The following is a 26,605-nucleotide window of genomic DNA, read 5'->3' as shown; positions in this document are numbered from 1 at the left end:
GTTACCGTACAGTCAACAAGTTTGCGAGGAAGGGAACCACCCTTTCTGACGTCGTGTGTTTTCACGAAACAAAACATGGCTTAAAATATACTCCAGGGTGCTCTTGAGACTAGGCAAATTACACCTCTCGCTATTGGACGTAATTCTAACTGGTCATAGCACAAAGGCTGAATAGGGTCATCGATGACCCTTACTGCACCAGCTGCATGGAGGACGATGAGTTGGAATCATCTCAAGACCTGCTTCAAACACCTCGGGTCGCACTCCCGATGAACCTTCAAGAATGGATATCTGTCGCTTGAGGAGCTTCTTGTTCCTTTCCCCTCTGTATCTACCCCCCTCCTTACACCTCCAGCCGTCCTGTGTTTCCCAACAAAATGACAAGTAATAGACCACTTGAAATGAATACAAACTAAACTGCTGCCTTGTTTCTGACTTTGCGCGTTACTAAAGAGCGCTTTCATAGTCGCACTGTTGCAAATACTGCGACGTTATGGGAGTCTATGCTATATTTACTAACATGCTGTTCAGATCAGCTCTTCATTGATATCTGCCTAAACGAAGCAATGATTTATGCTCTGAGTATTCAAACAATTAAACACTCCTACAAGCTTCAAGCCTCAACTTACTTAATTTAATTTTTACTGGAAAATCCAAGGCGATGATGTATGTACATATTCAAGACTTCACATATCTTTAACTGTCCTTTATATATGGAACGTTCTATGTCAACCGGAACAGAGGTATATCCGAAAATTGGAGCAATACAAAAAAACGTTCAAGGGCTGAAAACGTTTGTACACTTTTGCTCTTTTAAAAGCAGTGCGGCGATACAAACTCACGAACTGACAAATAATATCTTTAATAAACTTTACAAAACCTTAAAAATTAAATGAAAACATGCTTTTTTAAGCAAGGTTAGGGTCTCTGAAGACAAATCTAGTGTCAGATTTTCAAAATTCTTAATCGCGGATCCATATTGTTTCTACCATTTTTAAACGAAGAGTTAAAATCGAACGTGCGTACATGGCGTATAAGTAACATTTTCATCTCACCTGAGTAACTCATACGCCATGTACGTAAGTTGGCTTTTAACTACATATTTATTCCGTCTTAAATGATAGATCCAATATGGATCCGCGATTAAGATTTTGGAAATTTGATACCTGATTTCAGTTCAACAACCCCGAAAAGCCCCGAATTTCAAGTTTCGAGCAAAAATTTTAAAATAAAAAAAAATCGTCCTCCATCTTGGTTCAGCCATTTTGAAATTTTAAAATATCACAGCAGACCTGAATTCAGCGTATCAAGTTTCGACCAAAATTTTTGACTGAAAAAAAATTTTCCTCCATCTTTGATCCGCCATTTTGAATTTTTAAAATCCGACACCAGGTTTGTATTCAGCGACCCTAAAAATGCCTAAAAAAGTACATATGCTTTCATTTCATTTTTTTTTTTAGGTTTTGTAAAGTTTATTAAAGATATTATTTGACGGTTCGTGAGTTTGATGAATTGCATAACTTCTACTAACGCCTCTATATAGAATTTCCAAAATCGCCACACTGCTTTTAAAAGAGCAAAAGTATACAAACATTTTTAGCATTTATTTTTTTATTGTTCCGGTCGACATGGAACGTCCCATATATAAATGTACGAGTACTTACAAATAAATATTAAATTTTTATTCATCAGATCTGTATATAAGAAAAAACTGTATATGTATATATACATGCATATGTCCATGTTATTATTGTGAGAGTATGCCTCTGTGTCACGTAAATATTGAATTAAACGAGCATTCACACTGTTTTCGCTATGCGAAGTTTCCACGTTTGGCAGTACATATGTATGTACATGCATACATATGTGTGTATATATTTTGCAAATGAACTACCAGTACACTTTTGATGAAGCATAAATTCACTTCATGCAAGTTTCGGTAAATGATGCATACATATTTACGTATTTACATACACTTAAACTATCCTGAAGGAAAAGTTGCTACTTTTTATCTAAAATACACGATGTTTGCTTTTCAGCTCCTTATTTTTTATCCATACTAGTATATTGGTATTAGCCAGGCGATACTAGTAGCTTTATACCTGTTAACCACGTAGTTTCTCTATGTATGATGTTTTAAAGAAACAAATCTGTTATTTTGCTGGTACTGGCTCAACAGTTACGATGACCGACAGGCTAAAGCACAAGCAATTCTATAATATTTTTTTTTTACTCTTTTGATAAAATTGTTTACAAAGAAAAAATTTCTTTTTTACTTTCATAATTTTTTGAAATGATCAATTAATTGTATTTGCTCAATTGAAATATTAACTTTGGAAAATCTTCAAAATACATACAATGCACGTCCTCGAACCAGAGCGAGATCCCAATTAATTACGTTTTAGTTTTGGCTTTCTCAAATCGAAGACATACATACAAATACATACATACAAAATTCAAAATTTTCCTTTTGATGCAGAAATGCATCTAGATGCTCTAGGAGTACTTATGCATCAAAAATAAAATTTTGAAAAAATGTCGCTTACGTTATTTTGGCTGTTAGGACTCGTTGTGTATGCCACTAAACGCATAATCTGAAATTGTTCCAAATTGTGTCGAACTGATGTGCCTCCGCATCAGCTCATGCCAGTTAATAAACGAGTCATTTTCTACCAGTTAATCTACCAGAATGTTTACTGACTATTGTGACTTTTCCCTACATGTATGTGTATTAAAATAAGTATATAAAATAAGTTTTGTGCGTGCGTTTGTTTATTATTGGCACTTTTCTAGGTCAATGGCTTTGGTGTTAGTGTTGAGGAATTTTACTGGCTAAATTACCAAATTTTTTCGTTATCACGACTGAAGTTTTATTATAATTATTCACTATTTTTGCAAGTACATATCGTCACCTGAAATGCAATGCAAAGACGGAACAAACATCGCGACTGAAATGGAAAAAGTCGTGACTAATAATTTTCTTTTCATAAAACGATGTGGATTGTTTTAATTCGATGAAATCCATCGTATAAATTAAAAAGTGAATTTTGGGTTTTTTATTAGTTTCATTCTAGATGACGATATAGTCCAAACCAATAACTTCAAACACGATTATAGAAGTGTTCAAGGAATATAACTGAATTAGCGACTATATACTATAGTATATTATTAATATTAAAATCTCTGCCGAATGATAGACATTTTCAGATTACGTCATCCTCAATTTCTTGCCTGAAATAATATTTCCTGCACTTTTTCCTTACCAAACCGAATTCAACAGACAGAGTAAATAGTGTGCTAGCAGCCTTGAAACTTCTCTCATTTGACACACATACACATGATTTTTATATTTGCTTGTCTATTATATGTACATACATATATTTTCTATGTTTTTAATGTTTTTTTTTTTCTTCCATTATCTACTTCCTCTAGGATAATTTCATTAAAACGTCCAAATACACACTGCTGACTTTTTTGCCATTTAATTTGCTCGAACAATTTCAACGTCTTGCCAATTTCTATTTCCTGTGCTTGTTGGTGCTGCAACTCATACCCGCGATATCATCATTGACGCCCGTTACCACAGCCATACCGTTAATTGGCGTATTAACTTTGACAGCGGTTAAGGATGCGTATGATGACATTGTAAGTATCTAAATAAATTAATAAGCTTTTTGTGTACATATGTATGTGTGTACGTAAAAATTAAGCATGAGTATGATTGATTAGTTAGGTATTTATTAAGAATTAAAACGGTATAAAATTGTTGAGCTTATTAGATATTTATATTCGATGAAAATAATTGTAGATATGTATGTATGTGTATGTATGTGTACATACATTCACATACACATGTTCACGTTCAATTTTTCATGTAGTAAGCTAGAACTAGGCACTAAAATTTGGCGGTTAGGCAACAACTTTTTACTCAAAAAATTAAAAACTCGAGATAAACGGCTTTGATGTTCACAGTTTACATGTGTCGAAGCGACAGCCCCTAATCCTAAACGTGGAATACGTTATTCAAGTTGAATATAAATTCTAAAATAGGTGGCAACTCTCCTACATGTAGTTTAGAAATAAAATCTCTTCAACACAATTACGATTGATATCTATTTATGAAGTAATTTTTTAAACGTATTGAATAAATTAAAAAAAAAACTTTTTAAACAAAATATTTTCAAATTACAACCTCTTTCATCTGGCACCCATATCGGGATACATATTTCAATTTTCTAATTGCCTTAATTATGGTTTCACTTGGCTTTTTTAAGCAGGTGGCAACGCTCCTACATGTAGATTAGAAATAAAGGTATTTCAATGCCATTTTGATGGACATCCATATTTTAGTAATTCATTTAACCTTTGCATGCATTCAGTTTAACTTTGTAAACAGGTTGTAACCCTGTTCAAAATATTTTCAAATTGAAACCTTTTTAAACCTTTTTCGTATGACACATATTAAAATTATCTAGTTCTCTTAATTCAAGTTGAATTTAATTTTTCAATCAGGTGGCAATGCTCCTACAGATAATTTGGGAACAAATTTTTTTCAGAGCCATTTTGATTAATATCCATATAGCAGTACACATTCGTACCAATCAATTACGTTATAAATATTTCCTCGGAGCTGCGCCATCTGTTACTCAAAAGCCGAAATACACACGCATACTTTTTGTCTCCTTCTCACCATTCCAGTGCAAGCACGTGTTTGCAAAATGATAACGAAGTGATTTTGTATGAAAACTCATTTATGTCCATTTAATTGAATCAAATAAATATATTTAGAATATATCTACCAATACTTCCCATATACCAAACGAAAGGAAATTGAAACATGATTTTTTTATTATAGAAAACTAAAACAAAATCATTGGAGCGGTTTTCGAACATTTTGGTAATAAACAAAATTATTTAATTTTTCAACAATTTTTTGCCTTAATTTTATAAGCTAGAAAAACGGATAATTTTTGGGTTTTATTTTTTTTGCCGCTTTTTGATATCTTTCGGTTTTTTTTGAACGTTTTGGGATTATTTGAGATTTTTTCGGAACTTTTTACTGACCATTTTTTTTCAAAAAATATCAGGAAAATTTTAGTTTAATTTTGCATCACAAAACAGAAGCAACTTCGGCTATGCATACATTGTCCGGAAGTCGCTATATCGGAATACATATTTAGTATGATTTAAAAAATGTCTGTGTTTGTATGTATACATATGTATCAATAGCGTGTCTATTTTAGCTCTAAAAAAAATGTACATTACAAGCTTTCGATGTACACTTTACAGCAACGCCATCTGTCGGATTCTCAGGTGAATAATAGACGATCAAAAACATTACGTAATGGTCAGTTAATCGATGCAAAATGGTCAGGAGTACAGGTATGGATACAAGTATCTTTTTATGCATGTACCCTTATATTAACAACATATGTATGTATATGTGACATTCTCGGGAGACTCCTCTTCCCATTTCTATTTTAATTCAAATAAAGTCTATGATGGCGCACAAATGAAAGCTCAGTTGATCTAGTTTTGAAAGGTTTCATTTGATTCATCATATACATACATACAGTGAGTGTCAGTGAAAATCGTACAGTAAATTGTTTCCCCAATTTTTCGAATATATTTTGCCACTTGAAGCCACTATTTTTGTCGACGGTCAGGCAGCACTGAAGGCAATAGGATCTAGAATAGTGAAATCGTATCAACGGAAAAAGACAAGACAATCGATCTGCAGTAAGAGTCCTTACCGGCATCATCACAGGACACTGTGCTATAGCACCAATGCTTCAACGGTGGGGAATACCAACAAGTACTCTCTACAGAGGCTGCCATGATGAGGATGAGGAAGAGTCAATTGTCAAGTGTCGATGTCCAGGTCTACAGATGAAGCGACTCAAGCACTTGGGTTCACGCTTCTGCAATAGTCTGGGCGAAGTAGCAGAGGTGGAACTGTTGCATCTCATCGGCTTCATCAGGGATAGTAATTGGTACAGTGAAATAATGACTTAAAGCTACACTTTCGATTTAGGTACGTGTCTCCTCCTGACACTCACAATGGACAATTCTGTCTCCGAGTGAAAGCATGGAATATTCCACACACGCCTCCTAACCTTACCTTGATTTATTTAAATTTTGATAATTTTTAATAAAAAGATAGTTCACACTACAATAAAATCACGTATAACCCAAAGTTTCAAAACTTTGAAACAAATAAAAAATCGTAAAATTTTCATAAAATCTCACACTTTTTGTTCGGAAGTTTTAGAAATTTTTTGGGTATGCAGTTTTATATACCATTCAATTTTAACATAATAAAGTGCAAGTGTGTAGTGGCTGCAAAATACCGTAATATACATATGAAATACCGTAAATACATATGAAATAAGTTATTTTAAATAACATGAGATCATTCTTGATATGAAAGAAAATACGCAACACCGTCAACAAAAAAAAAAAAAATTGCCAAAAATGAACGGTAGCCACTTCAAACTTGCAACTTATACTAAAATTTAGTGGACAATAAAACTGCATACCCAAAAAAATTCTGTAACTCGCAATAAAAAGTGTGAAATTTTGATGAAAATTTTACGATTTTTTTTAATTGTGGTAAAGTTAGAAACTTTAAGTTATGTGGATTTTATTGTAGTGTGAACTATATTTTTATTCAAAAAAAAAAAAAAAAAAAAACAAATATTAATAAACTGGGAAAAATTTATTGTACGATTTTCACTAACACTCACTGTACCTATTTGAATAAAAATTAAGTGGAAAGGTAGCCTCCCGTTGAAGGGAATGCCACATATATGTGCACATTAGGGTGGTCCTTAAAACAAAAGGGAGGATTTTTTTCAGTCTCCCCCCTCTATCGCTAATGCCACGGTCACAGATATCACATATAAATTTTGGTACCAATTGGAGACGGTTAAGGCGTGTCGCACAGGGTGCAAAATGCAGATGCCTCTATATAGACTCAAAAAAATAAAATGAAATTTTTTTTTCATCTAATACCCAAAATCGATACTACCTTAATCAAAGATATCACATATAAATTTTGGTCCCGTGTCGAAAAGGGGTCAGCGGCCAGCGGCCTCTATGGACTCAAAAAATTAAAAAAATATTTTTTTTTTTTCTTTTAATACCTAAAATCGATACTTTTACTACAGTCGAGGATATCACATATAAATTGGAGTCGGTTAATACGTCTTCATATGGTAATCTGAACTTTGCCCGCTGTGCAACTCGCCCTAACCGACTTCAATCGACTATGGTAATATCGACTATGGGTATAAGATAAAAAATAAATTAATTTTAATTTTTTCAGTCTCCATAGAGGAATTCGAACTTTGCCCGATGTGCGACTCGACTTAACCGTCTCCATTCGGGACTAAAATGTATATGTGATTTCTTCGACTATAGTAGCATCGACGTAGGGGTTGAGAATTAGGAAATCTAATGTAAAAATTTGCTTCCTACATTTAAGGACCACCCTAATGTACATACACACATGTACACATCTATGTACTGCCTGCGAACGCGCATTCATACATACGTATGTAGGGTTGCGTGCAGCTAATTAACAACGACGCACCCCTGTGGATTATATGAAATACGAAATAGATAATATACGAAACGGCCAGAAAGTAATTTTTTTACTACAATTCTTCGAATACATACATATTCAAACATCGACCTGTTTGTGTTTTTGTCTCAGCGTAGTTTTTTAATTAGCTGCACGCAACTGTATGTAAATACATACAGACAACAAATTCTATGATGCCTGAAAATGCATTTTTATATATTTCTTCCTATTTACTAACCGACAGGTTGGCGATGTGATACGTTTGGAGAACAATCAATTTGTGGCTGCCGACATCCTCTTGCTGACCACATCCGAACCGAATGGTCTGTGTTTCATCGAAACAGCCGAATTGGATGGTGAAACAAATTTGAAATGTAAGCAATGCCTGCCTGAGATCACAGAGCTTGGCCAGCGACATGATCTTTTGTGGAATTTCAATGGTGAAATTATATGCGAGCGGCCAAATAATCTACTTAACAAATTCGAGGGTACACTTATATGGCGGAACCAAAGATATGCGCTGGATAATGAGAAAATCCTACTTAGAGGCTGTGTACTACGCAATACGCAGTGGTGCTATGGAGTTGTTATATTTGCGGGCAAAGACACCAAACTCATGCAGAATTCAGGCAAAACGCAATTCAAAAGCACCGGCGTTGATAGACTGTTAAATTTTATTATAATTGGGGTTAGTTGAGAATGGGATATGTACATATGAATATACTTATATGTGAATATTATCCTTTTTTAGATTGTACTTTTTCTACTTTCCATATGCGCGTTTTTTACGCTGGCCTGTGCCATTTGGGAAAGCTTTATTGGACAGCATTTTCAGGTAAATTAACTGTTTTAGATTAACTTATTCATTGTTCCATCAAGCAATCACGAACCTCTCCCAATATTCATTCTAAAATTTTTTAAAATTATTTAAATGTCTCACAATTTATCTTAGTTATCTTATGTATGTTTATTAGGGTGCCTCGCCAAAAAAATAGCGGTTTCCACCGGAATTATAAAATTTATTATACATAGTTTAAGACTTCGGACAAAAATCCCATTATTTTGATACAGTCGATACAATCTTTAAACATTTGAATGCAGATTTTGCGGGAAAAATATTATTAAAACCAATTTTATTTACGAACACTCGAATTTTGGGGTTATTTTCAAATCCGTCCAGCTCAAGTAAATATTAATATTTTTCCGAAGTATTTTGGCGGAAGTCTTAGAATATAATAAATTTTATAATTCCGATGGAAAAACTGTACCGATTTTTTTTTTTTGTATGGGTAGTGATACACCCTAATATTTATACGTGCTTTTTTATTTTTCTTTCTTTATTTTAACAGGTGTACTTACCGTGGGAAAATATCATACCAAAAAATGTTGCGCAGGGTTCCACCGTTATCGGCCTGTTGGTGTTCTTTTCCTATGCAATCGTCTTAAATACTGTTGTGCCAATATCTCTCTACGTTTCAGTAGAGGTAAGTAAGAGTTAGAAAAAAAATATTAAAGCCATTCTAAGAACATGACACAGTCCCACAATACTATACTTATAGATTTTTGGTTATTGAGTGAAGTCAGAATTCAAAAATTGTCTTTTCTTTCATATTCAATGGTGGATTTTTTTAAGGTTAGAAAGAAAATGCGCGCCAGCTTCTGTACTTTGGCCATAGCCGCGCCAATTCGCGCATTTGTCTATATGTAGTTAGTTGTTAATTTGCAATCCTCTAGAAAAGGAAAACATTCCTCCATGCCATGTTGGTAATTTCTTTTTTATCATACGATACCGTTGGTGGGAAACTTACCTCCTTCCTCCCTTCGGCCCATTGTCGATTCAAAACTTCTGCTTTGTTTCCATAAGCAACGAAGACATTACCAAATGACTTCGAATTTGCGTTGTGTTAAGAATTAATACGAAGCCTAATCAAAGACGAATACGGAGACGAACTCGTATACGTACACGAACACGAAGGGGAATACGAATATGTACGAATAAAGGACAAGAAGGCAAAAACATGCCGTTTTACAGGGTGTTACGTCAAACGCATTTTGCACCGAGGAAGGGCAACATTTTTTGAAAGAAGTAGAAGGTCTGAAATTTTAAGAAAAGGCAATTGTTTATTTTTTTTTAGTCATAAGCCTCAATATGTGACGCTGTATACTTAATTATCATTGCTGACTGAATTTACTAATATTTTTCACATGCAGGTTATACGTTTCGCCCAATCATTTCTAATCAATTGGGATGAGGAAATGTACTATGAACCTTCGAAAACTCATGCCAAAGCACGTACCACCACACTCAACGAGGAGTTGGGACAAATACAATATATATTTTCGGATAAAACCGGTACACTAACACAAAATATAATGACCTTCAATAAATGCAGTATTAATGGGCGCACCTACGGTGATGTATTCGACCTGCGTACGGGCGAAGTTATCGAAGTTACAGATGTAAGTTTTTAATTTAAGAAGAATCAAACAATTTGCATTTGATATTGAGAGGAGCTAAATGTCCTTAACAAATTATTAACAAATTTTAAACAAAGTGTGCTGATGATGTTTTTTTGTTCGAGGCTAAAACGCATATCAACTATTTATTTAGGACATGACTAATTATGTATACACTTTATTCTCTCTAACTGCAGTTAAAGCTTTAAAGCAATTTCAAACATTGCAGCGATTTCTTGGCACAAATACTTACGTACTTACTACATGCACACATACATACATACATACATATTATTGGCAGTAGTAGGGGCTATTGCATGTGGTTTAAATCACAAACAAAGGAGAATAATCAAATATAATTTAACTAACAGCTTATTTTTCAATAATAACTGCATATGTATGTATGCATCCTTATACACACATATGTACATATGTACATTGGAAATATGATATGGAAATTTCAGGCGAGGAATTGAGCAAATCAAAAAAAGAGCTTTTATTGGACCTCTTTGTAAATATTGCAATGTCGCGTGTTTCGCACAAATTTGCAACCGAAATTGGAGTATAATTGAATTTGAGTAGAAATTTTGTGACATTGGCGCATTTTATCTTTGCACTCCTTCGAGCACCGACACTCACACTCATGCACAATTGTGGCCAAGCCAATTGAGTTTGTTTTTGCATCCTTTGAGCACTTTTCACTTCACTTCACAATACTTCAGCTGTTCAGTCTTTGTCCACTATTTTTGACAGCTATTTTTGTTTTTCTTAACAATTTTTTACATTTAGTTTTTAGTAAAAGAAAATCCTTAAAACATATTCCTTGTTGTAGAAGCAAAAATATGTACAGAATAGCAACTTTAATGTGAGCGGCAGCAATAGCGCCAATAAAAGCACACCGGCACCAACAATACTATTGCACACCGCGGAGGTACATCCGAAGAAGAGCACAATTATGGTTTCTAGTCCCGAAGAAGGTGGCGCTGCAGACGTTACCATTGCAACAGCGAATTTGACAACCACACAAGACGCTTTATTGCCCATGACTGGTACTGTAACTGTTCAGACTGATTTGGCCAACAGTCCTACGCAAGAATACGCGCCCCATATTTCGGCGTCCAGCAGGCATCAAGCTCAATATGAAGATAGTTCCATTGGCAGCTCAACGCCTACGGAAGCTAAAGCGCAGCGAGTAACTTGGCGCCAACGTTCAACATCGCTGTCACCGACCCGTCGTATGCGACGTCAATTGTCGACGCGATCCAATGCGAGCGATAAAGTAATGACATTCGGTGATTCCACACCACCAACACCGTATAGGGCACTGATAATGTCATTTGACAACAACAACACATCTAGCACAACTACTACACCCTTAGCAAAAGCCTGCACGAGCACCACGCCGCCACAATCGCCTGACATTACAACAATGCTGCCATCATCATTGACGATGGCGATGGCGATGAGGAAATCATCAGTAACATCCACATCAACACCTGCAACTACACCCTCATTGACATCAGTAACACCATCGCCATCAGCACTATCGTCATCTTCCTTATCGTCACTATCGAAAATCACAACAACAATGCACTCAGATACATTATCACAGACGATGGTACTTTTGGGTACGCAGCAACAGCAACAATCTCACACCACCAACGCGGAAAGTGGCACACAAAAGACACCAAACCAAAAAACCAAGAACAAAAGCCTAACAAAATCGCTAACACCAGATACAATTGGCAAAACATGCTGCAAAAAGCACTGTATGTCATGTTGCGCTTGCCGTAGCCAGGAGTTGCAGTCAGCAGAGCAATCGAAAGGAAGCGCAAAATCAAAATTGAAATCCAACTTGAAATCGCAATCGAAAAAAATGCTTAAGCAAACATGCGAAAATTGTACAAAAAAATGCACTAATAAAAATCACACCAAAAACGTACGCATCAACAACAGCACCACCACAGTAACCGCCACCAATACCGATAATGTATTTAATTTCTATGACACCGGCTGGAGTTCGTCTCACCAAAAAGTGCACGTATGCATGTGATTTTGTACTCGGCTAACTGTAATTTGTACGCTCAAAATAGAAATGTGTACGCTCGCGCAGTCGAAATCCTAAGCTGCATATATTTAGTACTATGACGCTAAATACGTTTTTTGTTTGCTTTGTTTTGCCGCTTGATTGCTTCACGCACCCCTCCACCCTGTTTAAAAGCTTAAAACTGTGCCTATTTTTATAGTTGAATATGACTCAAGTTCTTCCTACAAACCTTTAAAAGCAGAGATGTGTGATTAATCGATTATTAATCAAATATTATTCAAAATATTTTTTTTTAATTAATTATAATCCTGATTAACTGAAAAAATTGGTTTATCAGGTTTACTCTAAAAAAATTAATTGAAATCTGAGTAACTTTTCTCATTTCTTTTTTGAGTTTGCTCTTAAAGCAAAAGAAAATGGTTAAATATTAGAATACATTCAGGGTATATAAACGCTTAAATGCCTCGTAATCAAATAAGTCCTCGGGGTTTACGTGGTTACGGGCATTTGCGTTTAGATGAACTTGACGACTGAGTGGAAGATCGATCTATCTCGGCAGCCGGTTCGAAAACGTCCTATTTCAGAAAACTTTTCAAGAACGCCCTACTTAAAATTTTTTTTGAAAAACGCCCTATTTCAGAATTTTATTTATAAAAACACCCTATCTCAAAATTTTGGTGAAGAACGCCCTATTTCCAAATTCGGTTCAAAAACAACCCATCTCAAATGCGAGTGTATTGAAAATGTGCTTAGATAGGGCGTTTTTGAACCAAATTCTGAAACATGGCATTCTTGAAAAGTTTTCTGAGATAGGGCGTTTTCGAACTGGCTGCCGACGAATTGCCCAAATGTAACTTTCTTCTTCCACACAATGTCAAACAAATGGTAGAGGTTCTCCACTCATTATTCTTAGTGCTAATAACCTAAAATTATAAATCTGCATATAAAATTGTGGCTTTGGCTATGAAATAAAATGCACATCGTTACTACTCGTATGTAATTAAAATATAACAGCAATTATTCAGGTTTCTGATTAATCAAAATGGAATTAACTGCGAAATTAATCATTTTGATTAGTGAAATATTATTGCTATTTCGTTAATGAACTAATCAGGTTTCGATTAATCAGCTTGTTCAATTCACTGATCAATCGCACATCTCTAGTTTGAAGCTAGTGTGAAACATTTCTGGCTTCGGTAAGGTAAAATTTTTCTTTGATGTGAAACGGTTTTTAACTCATGATATGAATATTAAATAGGTTATTAGTAAAAAATATTTTTAAAACAAGCTTTCTAAATATGAAACGAATCGGACCATAAAAACGGGCTTACCAAATATCTCCACTCTTGCGCTATCTGCAAAATTCCCTTCAATGTAAATAACATATATGTATTATAAATATAAACTAAATTAGGCCATAGATGCAGAGTTCCGAAATATTTCGACATACGCGCCACCTACCGGCTAAATTTTTTGTGGAGTTATACTTTCCAAATATGAACCAAATCGGCTTATAAATATGGGTTATTGAAATATCTCGACTCCAGCGCAACCTAGCGGATTAATACCTCTTTCATATCCATTGTCATCGGGTTCTGAGCTAAGTTTGACGTTTCAAGACTCTAGCTCATTGGGAATGCTTTAGCTGTCAACGTCCTCAAAAGATTTCTGAAGCGCTTTCTGATTCAAGCCCATACAATAAATGTTGCCTCATTCCATGACTGTGTTTTGGTGAACTCAAATATTAAGGTTTGGAAAGTCAAGTGTTTTACTCATCTCTACTCTGAATCGCCGAGAGGATTTTATTGTATGCCTGGTCTAGGTCTCAAGCACTCGTTCGCTTCCTCATTTCTCAAAACACCACCACGCTGCAGTGGGGCTCAGCAGAGAGTGAATATGCCTTGTCTATTGGATTGTGGGAATTTTCAATATTCCGTAACTCAGGTTGAGTAGTAGCACCTTGATCGCAGCCTAACTGTGTATAACAAAGTGGTACTTCAAGGGAAAACGTCCAGTATCCTTACAAAGTTTGCATAGGTATCATCCTAATAATATTACAGCAATCTAGAAATATGGAAGTCAGTGTATTTTGTACTCCCGTCGTTCTCTGAAACGGGTTAGGACTACCCGCTTCTTCTGTGTAAAATTTCAAAGACGATCAACGTGATCTAAGCCTCTCTGTTAAAGGTAGAATTTTAGACGCCCTAATCCTTTAGCCACTCTCAGTTGCAGGGCATTTAACATTTATGTCTCTGGTTGGAATAGATAGAAGAGTCTCTAACGCCGCCTGGAGTGGGGAGGAGACTCCACATACAAATTCAAATTATTTTCAAAGTTGCATTGGAAAGCTGTGTCACATCAAATCCTGACTACTAACACTCATATGACTTTTTTTGGTGTGCTACTTTTTTGCATGCGTTATATAAAATAAAAAAAATATAAATGTATTTATTATAATTAACATTATTAACCTTTCATGCCTCAGTGAGCTTCTAGCGGCGAACTAATGTGTGCTACTTAAAGTTTCTCCTTTCCATCTACGGTCGGTTCGATTTACTTATGATGTCTGAGCTACAATTGCATGCCGCAGCTTTCATTGTCACTAACAAATACAAATACATATAGAAATAAATAATAATTGCTTTAATACTCCAAGAAACGCTCCAAGGCTTATTATAACTACAACCACTTATGTACATACATACATACATATGTACATGTACTTATACTTTAGTTCATAAATCAATTTATTAAATAAAATGAATTCAAAACCCGAGCAACTTGCCACGCTTTATCCATATAAATACATACAAACCGTTGTACATAACTAGATTTGCGCATTTCTTAGCAGAGACATACAAAAAACTTAACTCAAAATATTAAATATTTTTTAAGGCTCTCGAACCGGTGGACTTTTCGGCGAATCCCGAATTCGAACCCGACTTCCGCTGGTACGACAAGACCCTGCTGGATGCAGTGCGCTCTGACGAAGAGCACACCCAAAATTTCTTTCGCCTACTTGCGCTGTGTCACACCGTAATGCCGGAGTATGTGGAGGGACGACTCGAGTATCAGGCGCAAAGTCCAGACGAGGCTGCGCTGGTGTCAGCAGCACGAAACTTCGGCTTCGTTTTCCGCTCACGAACGCCAAATAGTATAACGATAGAAGTGATGGGTAGTCGAGAGGTATGTACTTGTACACATGTAAATAGATAAGGGTCAATCCATGTCAAATCGACCAAAGTTTGGAATCGGACATTTTTGATTTGGATGAATTTTTATCACATAACAAAGTTCTGCGAAACAAAAAAATTTTTACGTTTTTTTTTTTAATTACAGGGATTTTGCGAGTTTTTTTTTGAGTATCCCAAAAACTATTAGAGCTACAAAAATGGTTCTGGTCTGGTTTTAAAGGTGTTATAAAGAGAATATATATATATATAAATAACTTTAACACTTTTTTTTTATTCACTACCTCTAATTGATCTTAAAAGATTCTGAAATTTTCATGCGGTTTTCTTTTAATGATTTGAATTTTGGACTTTGAAAATTTTTTTTTTTTTTACTCTAATTAAAGTTGTGCTAAACAATTTAAATTTATTTTTAATTTGCAATTTGAAATTTTTTTTTTAAGTTAAAAAATTTCTTTGTTAAAAAACAGCTTGAAAGTTTCGATTTTAATTAAGATCAGTTAGAGGTATTGTATAAAGAAAGCTATTATAAGTTTTGTCTTTTACGATTTTTTTAATTTTAAAAGTCTGATTTTTTTTTTATTTTTGGATTTTTTTAGTATTTTTATACAGCTTCGAATGTCACCGTTAAAATGATACCAGAAGCATTTTTATAACTATGTACAATAGTTTTAAAAATATTCAGAAAATTACTTAAAAACCCGGGAAATTGTGAAATATTGAACTTTCAAAAAAAAATATTTTTTATTTTTTGTTTGGTAGAACTTGGTATTTATAAGATAAAAAAAAAGTTTTGACCAAAATTCATCCAAATCAAAAATAGTTGGTTCAAACGATTGGTCGATTTGAAATGATTGACCCATAAACGTATTTTTTTCTAACAGTGTAAAATTTAATTACTTTTTTTTTGTTCTCTTTTATTTACAGGAGTATGAACTTCTCAACATTCTAGACTTTAATAATGTACGCAAACGTATGTCGGTGATATTGAGGCGGGGCGATGATATTATACTGTACTGCAAAGGTGCTGATAATGTGATTTACGATAGGTTAAGCACTAGTCAAAGTGATATTAAGGCGCGTACTCAGGATCATTTGAATGTAAGCTGAAAATTTAATTATGCTCAACTAATATTTACGACCAAAAAATTGCTCTGCAGAAATTCGCTGGCGAAGGTTTAAGGACACTGGTACTTGCCGAACGACGACTTGACGCAGATTATTATATGGATTGGTTACAACGCCAACAAATAGCAGCTGTTTCATTAGACGCTCGCGAAGAGAAACTGAATGCCATGTATGAGGAGATCGAAAGTGAATTGATACTCGTCGGTGTGACGGCGATCGAAGACAAACTACAGGATGGTGTACCACAGACGATAGCCAATCTACAAATGGCTGGCTTGAAAATTTGGGTACTAACTGGCGATAAACAAGGTAAGCAGAAGTCATGTTTATCAGTTTGCGATTCTCTTTATGAATGCGATTTTTAGAAACTGCTATAAATATTGGATATTCGTGTCAATTATTAACCGATGAATTGGCTGATGTGTTCATTGTGGATGGCAGTTCACTAGAGGAGGTCGACAAGCAGTTGCGCCAATTCCGTGAATCGGTGCGAATTGTCAATCGTTTTAGACCTACGCGTAAGTGACTGAACTACATACATACCTACATAGATATACTGTTACTCCCAAAATTGAGCGTACGGTTTTTTTTGTTAATATTCGCAAAGTTTTACATGCTAAATACAATTCTATATATATATAAAAAAAAAATTCTGAAAATTTTTATATGAAAAAAATGCATAGGACAGCCAGAAAAAAAATTCTCAAAAATCAACGCGAATTTTTAGACACTTGAAATTTGCACATTATTTAATGGGCTATAAAACTGCATACCTGAATTCTTTTTGGAAATTCGTATTAAAAATTTCGCGATTTTTCTTAATTTTTGTACACAGTATCATTCTTGGATTTAAATGGAGTTTGCTAAAATATACGCCATATTTTAATAAAAAATTAACAAACAATTTTTAGCATGTAAAACATTGCGAATATTAACAAAAATAGAGGTGTGCGCTCAATTTTGGGAGTAACAGTATGTACGTATATAATTTCATTAAACAAACATAAATTCTTACACTTACAGCGCTCGAGCCGAATGTTAATCTGAATCTCAATTTAAATGGTTCGAATAATGCCGATCGTAATAGCACATCTGTGACGTATGGAACTGGTTTTCGTACGCAGGCCACACCACCGCCGGCGCCAGCGATATCTGTTGTTACCTTTAGGTGGGATGATGACAAAATTAAGCATAATAAGGGCGAACCGGACAGGTAGAGGGAACTCCAAAACAAACGCCGCACTTTTACACAAAAGAAACACAAATCTCCTCTCTCTCTCTCTCTCTTGCTGCTACTCTCTTGTTATTATTCCCTTTAGTTTTTTGGTTTGGAGGAACTACTTTTTTTAGATATTTTTTATAAGTATTATTTTATTATTATTTAGCATCTGACTTTTCGTACCGAAGTACTTAATTTTAATTTTAATTTCAACTTATCTTAATTTTTCATTTTTAATTCGAATTTCACGGAATCTCACTGAAATATGCATACGTAAATAATCCGTATTCTTGGGTATATTTCGTTTGAGTAGCAATTTTTAAAGCTAGAATATGTTTTATTGGTTAATTATGATTACTTCGTGCTTCACTGATTTAAAAGTAATATGTATTACAAAACTCCTAGGAATTTGACACAGCGGGTTTTGAAGAGTGCGAAACTAATAGACATACTAGGTCACAAGGTCAGGCGAGCAGGCAGGGTGTGGCTTTACATCCTAGCTGAACTGCAATCATTTTTGATGTGTTTGTGATGGAACGCAACTCCTTTACGATTTAAAAGCTCAAGATATTTCTATATGACAGATTCTTTCAAAAGTCCAATTAACGACACTATTCATCCCAATTGATCTTTCGATTTCGTATTGAAGCTCCTCCAATTCTACCACTCATAGAGCATAACCTTCCTTTGATCAAGTTCTGCATTTGAAGTCGTTTGAGATGAATCATCACGTCACCACTTCACATCGGTGTTGTAGTGGTTAGCATTGGGCGCTGCCATTCCGTAGGCCATGGATTCAAGCCCGGTTCAACCCAACATCAAAAAATAAAAAAAGTTTTTCTCTAATAGCGGTCGCCCCTCGACAGGCACTGGCAAACCTCCGAGTGCATTTCTGCCATGAAAAAACAGTTTTTCATAAAAAAATACAATATCCGTTCGGAGTGAGCGTAAAACTGCAGGTCCCTCCACTTTGTGTGACAACATCAAGGCGCACGCCACAAATCGTAGGAGAAGCTCAGCAAAACACTAACATAAATATGTGTGAGCGCCAAAATATTATTATTATTATTATCTATTGTTTTCTATTATTAACTTCGTTCAGCCCATGTCGAGTCCAAATGTCGAGCTTGCTACTTCTTAAGCTGGAAGTGAACACATTTTCTTTTACTGATTTTCAATGTTCCTGCAGCCTCTCGTATCGTGTAAAGTGGCGTTCCTGACGGAGAATCATCTTTGATATTAAAAATACCAGCTTGGAATTTCTTAAGCTAGTTTTGCGACTGTCCTCTTCACCGAAATCTTTATGCGATTTTTCACAAGCTGGCTACCCGTTCTTGCAACTTAAATTGGTTGTAAAATCCTCAAACTCAACCAAATCACAATTTTTAATGAAGCTTAAACTATCAGCTATTAAATGACTTATGACAAACGTATGTGTGAATGTCCCCATTGCTGCCAAAACTATACTAAACCAACCGTTGCAAACAAACGCAATGACTTTCTACTTCCCCAATATACATACATATAAGTATTTTGGAAACTTCATATCACTTTGAAACGGCGTTTATACTCGGACGAAGCGAAACGTTCTATTTTATTTTAGGCACATCAATCTTGAAGATGTTCGAAAGGTTTTCCAAGTGGAATTAAAACAAAATGCGTTTAGCGATGAAAAAACTGTAGCAATTGAAAGAACAAAGAAAGCTTGGAGTTAATAAAAATTATTACTATTAGTCACTAAATGGGCAAATTTTTTAATGTGGTAACGTTGACGATCAATACCGCCCCTGCTGTAGAAGACTTGTGTGCCCCTAAGCCATTAACAACTATAGGTCTTGCATTTGAACTTCTCCATGCAAGGAAGTCTACTCCTGCCCAATGTTGGGGGTACTCAGAGATAAGGTGCTGATTCAATAATTTCATGAATTGGTACATATTGAAAATCTATGTATGTATATCACCTAACAAATGCCATGGTACTTTATATGACTACGGGGCGTATGAGTAACAATTTACTTTTGAAGGTGATGACTTTAGATTTTTTGACCGACTTCAAAAAAGGAGAAGTTATCAGGTCGCCGGATTTTTATACCCGAGCGCACTTGTGCACAAGGGTATATTAATTTTGTTCACATAACGGTTGTTTGTAACAGCCAAAACGAATCGAGATAGATCACAGTGGTCTTGAAGCAACCATAGCTATGACTAAAATGCCAACCAAAACGGCTTACATAACTGTCTTTGTACATAATCATAGATCAAAATTTCGTTGAAAATAAAATTCCATCTGCTCCTATGCTTAAAATATTATAAAATGTTGATCTAGAACTTTCCAAATCCAGTTATATAATCGCGAAGGTCTATGATAATATAATTATAACACTTTCTTATATAAGCATAAAATATTTTAACTTAGTTCTTCAAGAGATAATATTACATAATTGCATATTTTAATAATTCTTATTGCATAAATTTTATAAATTTACAAAGTCAATATAAAATATTATTTTATATAAATTCATATGTGTTTTGATGAAAATTCAACGACAGTTTTTTTTTAATTGATTATATATTTAGGGTCGTCAATCGAATTAACTTTATAATTGAGCCAAAATCTTAAAAATACGCCATGAATGGATTCTTCAGCTTGCTCCGACCACATTCCGAAGCTGTCGTTGCCTAAAAAATGCAGACAATGTTCCAAATGATTTAGAAGCACGTGAATTTTTAATGTTTCCGACATTTCTGTGCTTCGGAAGGCTTTAGCGAGTTTACTTACATGATTTTTTAATTCTGACCCAACTGACAAAGCAGTCAACCCATTGGTGGAGTTTTTTTCACTCAATACATTTAAGGTATGTGCTCTCCCTTGTATAACTTTTGGATGGCTGGTTGCCCGAGCAGTGAGCCAGATATAACAAGAGCATGAAGTTGTTCTTGTTTCTTTTGTCGAATCTTCATAGTTAGACATGTTTGGAAGAGGCCGCGTTGCATTTGGTATATCCTTATCTCGGTCACAGAGAACCCTACGACATGTACCACAAATGCCTAATGGGAACTTCGAATTGGTCAATCTAAAATTTTCACTAACGTATTTTTTAATAAGACACTCCAATTTTCCGGTTATATTAAATTCTGAAGGTTTTGACGATCCGAATTTAATCTTTCTCCCACAAGGCGCGCACACTTTAAATCTGTTCTCTTCGTGATTACACTTATGTTGCGGATGACTTATAGAAGACATGATGTGCAATCAAATAGCTTACACCAGAAATATTTGGGGTGTTCACAGTTCGTTCCAAATAGTGTCTCAAAATGTAGACGTCTACATTTTAAGACGTTTTCTAACCGTAAAATCTGTGGTGTTGTTGTTTCCCATACAAAATTGGAAAACGACGCCGTCTACATTTTGTCACACTCAAAGGTATGTTTTTTACGCGTCTACATTTTGCAACCTCGCAGCAGGGTTGCATTATGGCAATACTAATCGCATTTTTTTTTATTTATTGGGCACGTTTTCTGTATTTGCATTTAATTTGAGCGCAATTTCTGATGAAAAGAAACAAATCAATGCAAAGAAATAACAAATATTAGGAATTGGTAATTAAGTTAAATAATAACAATTTTTCAGAAACAAAATCGAAAGGCGACATATAAAAAAGCACGCAAAGAAGAAATGTCTGGCAACACCAGCAAAGTTTTGAGACGATTTTGCGACGACTGCTAGAAAGGGGTGCTCACAGTTTGATGCTAAAGATGTCTCAAAATGTAGACGTCTACATTTTCAGACACAATTTTCAACGAACTGTGAACACCCCAATTATCATCGAGAAAAATACTATCTGTTTTTTTTTACACTAATATACAAAACGATAACTTTAGAATACTCTGTTCAACAAGAAATACTAACAATTGCAGTTAAATTTTTTCCAAATTTTCATTTGACAATATTTTAGGCATAGGAGCAGATATGATTTTAATTCCAACTGCATAATGGTGTATGGGTGCCTTCCAAAACAGGTATGCAAGCAGTTTTGGTTGGCATTTTAGTCATACCTATCATTGTTTCAAGACCACTGTGAGATGTAGACAAATGTATACATAAATGATCAGGATGAAAAAAGAAATCGATTAAGCCATGTCTGTCTGTCCGTCCGTCTGTCCGTCTGCCCGTGTACACGATAACTCGAGCAAAAAGTGAGATATCTCAACGAAATTTGGTATGTGGGTTTCCCTTAATCCAAGGTAGGTTGGTATTGAAAATGGGCGAAATCGGACTTTAACCACGCCCACTTCCCATATAACGGTAATTTCCAGAAATACGAAAACTGCGATATTTTAGTAACTACTGAAGATATTTCACTCAAAATTGATATTTACAATAATTTTTAGACGAAAAAGAGGAATATTATAAATTTTTGGAAAATGGGCGTAGCCACGCCCACTTATGGTTACATGTGTATATCTTGGTAACCGCTGCACCAATTTCTTCCAAACTTGCCACAGTTGTTGGCCTTGGTACAGCATAAAAAACTGCCGAAACTTTTTAAAATCGGACAATAACCACGCCCACATCCCATATAACGGTAATTTAGAGAAATACAAAATTTTCGATAAATCATTAAATATTGAAGCTAATTTATTCAAAATTGATGCTTGCAACAATTCTTTACCAAGAAATACGTTTATGGTAAAATTTTGGAAAATGGGCGTGGCACCGCCCACTTATGATCACATATAAGTATATCGGTAACCGTTCTACCAATTTGTACCAAACTCGGTATGGTTATTGTACTTGCCACGTGTAAGCAAAACGTTGAAAATTATTGAAATCGGACTAAAATAACGGCCGATTCTCATATAACGGTAAATTTAAGAAATGCTTGAAACTTCAATATTTCGAAATTGAAGGACGCTAATTTACTCAAAATTGATACACCTCGGCTTACCATCTAGCGGAAGGTTTCGGAAGGGTGAAAAAACATATATTTAATACTTGCGTCGGGTATTTAATGTTCGGCTCCGCCCGAACTTAGACTTTCTTACTTGTTTTTATTTGTATTTGGACCACATGAAACGTTTTCGATGATTCTTTTTTATCGGAAAGGGTGGTCTCACACGAAATTGGTTTAGTTCTGATCATAGGATCGGTCCTTAATTTGTATATGAGCATTGAAGTCTGTTGTGTTTTTTTACTTCAAAAATACATGTTTCTACATGTATACGTCTACAAAATACATTGAATTGGTCTGCTTATTTTTGGTATTTTCCTTTTACAATTCTATATTTTAAAATTCACTTCTATGACTAATTCAATAGAAATCCTGCATGAGAATTTCAATTTTTTCAAATGCCTAAATATTCGAAAAGAAAATTTTGAAAAAAATGTCGCTTACGTTATTTTGGCGATTAGGACTCGATATTTTGTAGCATTTTTCGTTAAAAAATCTACTCAAAATTCATAAAAAATAAAATAGATTTAAAATGTATTTTATAAAGCTTTTTAAATCTATTTTACTTTTTGTCAGTAAGACCACTAGCTTATTATAGCGCACAGTTAAGAATTCTTAGTATGTCCACAAAGCTATTTTCTTCTTCAAACACAAACTCTTACATACAAACCGATACATTGGAAAAAAAATCAAAACAAAATCACGCCATTAGAATCTAATAATAATAGCCAACAAGACAGTGCAATTTCTACATCATTTGATTATATTGTACAAGGATGATCCCCTCTATTGGTACTTGTTCCGCCCGGAAAGTAAATACTTATTTTGTACATTAAAATATATTTTAACACATTTAATAATCGTAATTATTCACATTCGCATTGTTTGTTTGTTTGTTTGTTCGTTCGTTAAAGTACACTTAAAAATGTCGTTGCTAAACACGTTTCTCGCATACATACATATTACATATACCTATCTATAGACTTCAATGTACATAAATTAAAGTAGGTCAAATTAGGATGCATATTTAGCTTTTGATTGCTTGGTTTTCACATCTCACCCACATCGATCATTGAGCTTTTGTATTCATGTTGTTACTGTTGGTTTTGCTCCTGTTGAAAACGTCACTAATATTTGCTTTCGTTTCGTTCGATCGTGTTTGTATTAGCGATTTGGAGTAGCTATGTATTGTACTGCATTTAATAAATATTTATTGAGAGCCTTTTAAAACTACAATCCGTTAAAAAAAGTGTGTTGCATTGTTTTGTTGAACATGTTTGATTTAGTTTGTGAATGTTGTCAGTATGTATTATGCATATGTATGTATGTGTGTATGAGTGTGTCCCTCGCTGCATTCATCATTTTCGTGCACTGATAAGAAAAACTAATTAAGTACATAATGCCATAATTAGTTTTAATGGGGTTTACTTGTCTACCGCCGATATCTATGCATGCATGTATGTATGTATGCAAGCCATTTTTACGACAATTTTTTAGCAACATCAAATGTAAATAGCTGCATACATACATACATATGTACTTGCAGCATCGCTTCATTTGTACCGTTTCTGCACAAATTGCCATCTATGCATTTTTTTTGTATTTTCTTAATTTTTATTTTATTTATTTCTATATATATATATATGTACATATTTATGCAACTTCGCGCATCCTTAATTGACTCAATATTAACGAATTGCTTTTCAAATTTTAACTGCAGCGCCGAATGTAATGAACTCTATGACAATATCGAGAAGGGTGCTGATGGCGCGACCACATTACACCCGGATGAAGTAATCGAAGAGAACACCGGCTTCGCGATTGTTGTCAACGGACACTCGCTAGTTTACTGCCTCTCGCCGGAGTTAGAATCAAAGTGAGTGCTTTTATGTCAAATATATATACACATGCATACCTACTATTGCATAAATGTTCTTCGTCATGAATTGCTTTCCACCTCCATTTTGAAACCGTCATTTGTTTATATTTTTGTGTGGTGAAATAAAAAAATTTCAAAAAATTACACTGGTTTACAGCAAAAATGCACACTGGATGCCCCTATCCAATCCCAATGTAGATTCCCAAAATGGAGTTAATTTGTTTTTTCTATGGTTAAGTTTTTGAGATATTTGCAATTTACCGATATTCAGCTAAAAAAAAGTGGGTCCACTTAATAACATATATATTACAAAACTATAAATATTGTAATATAAATAATCTTAATACAAAATATGGCAAATGAAAGCTAACAATATTATCCATCAACCGTATGTAAATCATTTCTCGATATGCCTGATAGTTTCTGGGAAAATACATAATCATTCCAGATGTTTTGTTTTTTTTTATAAAAAAATTATAACAAAATTTAAACTTTAACAGGGAAAAAATTTAAAACAACAAATTCTGTGTCGATTTTTTTTTATTTGTGTTACAAAAAAATCCAATAGAAATGCGCAAGGATTTTTTTCATTGAAATGTGAGCAGGAAAAAATGTCACTCATACGCCATGTACACGCACAAGAAAATTCTTCCGAATTATTGAACCATACATAGGTGTTTAAACAATATTTCACTGCATAATATTCGCAGAAGCATTTAATTGGGAAAGAACGTGCAAAAAAGTGTATTGTGTGGTATGTTTATTAGCTAGTGACTTTATGTCATGTATTCGTTTGAGCATGCCGAAACGATTACTTAGTGCCTTAGAGTGCCGTATTACAACTGAAGTTGGAATTGTAATTTGGCACCACTATGAAAAGTAATAATAATTAAAAAATACTCTATATGAGTAAAGTTCAAGAGGTGTTTTTTAGTGTCACTCTCTTCTGTCGGCAGAAAAAAAACACTAAAGCATTCTCCTTGCATTTATTTAAATAAATGGAGTTCCAGGCAGAAGTACAATAAAAAATAAATAAATTATTTGAACAATATTAGCCTTAAAACGTTTATTTAGGCTAACAAGTACCAAAATTACTAATTTTTTCATTGACACGCAAAAAAGCCGTAATTTACTAAAATTGTGTATTGCATAAAAGGAATTTTAGATTTTTAGTTAGTTACGGCTTTTTGTATTTCAGCAACGATGTGAGATAGGGCCACACGCGGTAGTACTCGTCGAAATAAAAGGAGATTAATGAGATCAAAGTTGACTTAGAATAACAGTACTGGTTTAGGTTTTCAACCTATATACAAGTAGTTATAGTTATAGTTATGTAGGTGCCGAGAATGCTAACACAACTTCAGAATCGTTAGCGTTTCTAGTGTTTTTAAACCTGTGCAGCAATAGCAAGAATAAGCCAATGAGCCAAATTATAACTGTAGAGGGAACTTGGGTTCATTACTATGAGCTGGAGTTGAAGCAGGAGACCATGCGTTTCAAAAAGTACCATGGACTACAAGCCGCCTTAGCATATTGGAAGGGAAAAGTGATCTGCATTAAATTTTTAACCCCTTGAGCTTTAACGCGCGAACTTATTGACCTGCTCTTGTAGATCGATGAGTATAAATCCTAGCCGACTTCCAAAAAAGGAGGAGGTTATCAGTTCGTCGGAATATATATATTTTTTTATGTATGTTACCGCATAACTTTGGACCACGTCAACCGAAAATTCTTTTTGCATCGGAAAGGTAGTCTCAGAGGCGGTCCCATACTAATCTGGTTTAGATCCGATCATTGGATCATGAAATATATATATATATATTTTTTGTTTTTAAGTCGGTTTTTTTTTGCTAAAAATTACTCGTTCATATTTGTTTTTAATTTTTTTTTGTTCTATTGCCATTTTAAGATTCTTGGACATCGCTTCACAATGCAAAGCAGTTATATGTTGTCGAGTAACGCCGCTACAAAAAGCACTAGTTGTGGAACTAATTAAGCGCGCCAAGAGTGCGGTAACTCTGGCAATCGGCGATGGTGCCAATGATGTGTCCATGATCAAAGGTAACAGACACAATTTTAAAACTTTAACTTTACTCCTTTAAATGTATACATTAAGTTTAAGAAGTTGCTAACTTCAGTTTCAATTT

At 34.5% G+C, this 26,605-nt stretch overlaps 2 protein-coding genes across 4 annotated transcripts in view; one reads left to right on the top strand and one right to left on the bottom strand.

The window, feature by feature from the left end:
* Nucleotides 1–26,605, top strand: part of LOC118733041 (phospholipid-transporting ATPase ID) — a 33,909-nt gene that overhangs the window by 4,548 nt on the left and 2,756 nt on the right. Inside the window, exons 3-16 of one of the 3 annotated variants that reach the window (XM_036462211.1) lie at nt 3,433–3,645; nt 5,290–5,382; nt 7,830–8,273; nt 8,337–8,420; nt 8,935–9,069; nt 9,797–10,045; nt 10,875–12,083; nt 14,985–15,275; nt 16,208–16,381; nt 16,441–16,717; nt 16,774–16,926; nt 17,432–17,576; nt 24,300–24,455; nt 26,368–26,519. In XM_036462211.1, the coding sequence (XP_036318104.1) occupies nt 3,433–3,645; nt 5,290–5,382; nt 7,830–8,273; nt 8,337–8,420; nt 8,935–9,069; nt 9,797–10,045; nt 10,875–12,083; nt 14,985–15,275; nt 16,208–16,381; nt 16,441–16,717; nt 16,774–16,926; nt 17,432–17,576; nt 24,300–24,455; nt 26,368–26,519 (3,775 nt within the window). Of the gene's footprint in view, nt 1–3,432; nt 3,646–5,289; nt 5,383–7,829; nt 8,274–8,336; nt 8,421–8,934; nt 9,070–9,796; nt 10,046–10,874; nt 12,084–14,984; nt 15,276–16,207; nt 16,382–16,440; nt 16,718–16,773; nt 16,927–17,431; nt 17,622–24,299; nt 24,456–26,367; nt 26,520–26,605 lie in introns of all 3 variants that reach the window. The other 2 variants (XM_036462210.1, XM_036462212.1) reach the window with 2 other exon arrangements.
* On the bottom strand, nt 20,185–21,700 carry LOC118733042. The gene is made up of 3 exons (XM_036462214.1): nt 21,449–21,700; nt 20,407–20,904; nt 20,185–20,306 (listed from the first exon to the last, which is right to left on the bottom strand). Exons 2-3 carry the CDS (start codon nt 20,869–20,871, stop codon nt 20,244–20,246), a joined length of 528 nt encoding a protein of 175 aa, XP_036318107.1. The 5' UTR covers nt 20,872–20,904; nt 21,449–21,700; the 3' UTR covers nt 20,185–20,243.

Source organism: Rhagoletis pomonella, unplaced genomic scaffold, assembly GCF_013731165.1.
Source record: "Rhagoletis pomonella isolate Grant_MI unplaced genomic scaffold, Rhpom_1.0 Rhpom_scaffold_00002, whole genome shotgun sequence".
In the NCBI taxonomy this organism is placed as follows: domain Eukaryota; kingdom Metazoa; phylum Arthropoda; class Insecta; order Diptera; family Tephritidae; genus Rhagoletis; species Rhagoletis pomonella.
Note: the sequence above shows the minus strand (reverse complement) of the source record. Positions and strands in the feature narration are given on the sequence as shown.

What these genes read in the sequence shown, in the direction of transcription:
- LOC118733042 (XM_036462214.1), bottom strand. Translation starts at nt 20,871, where the DNA reads ATGTCTTCTATAAGTCATCCGCAACATAAGTGTAATCACGAAGAGAAC. An exon ending in GGTCAGAATTAAAAAATCAT is followed by an intron (nt 20,307 to 20,406) that starts GTAAGTAAACTC and finishes TGCATTTTTTAG; the next exon opens with GCAACGACAGCTTCGGAATG.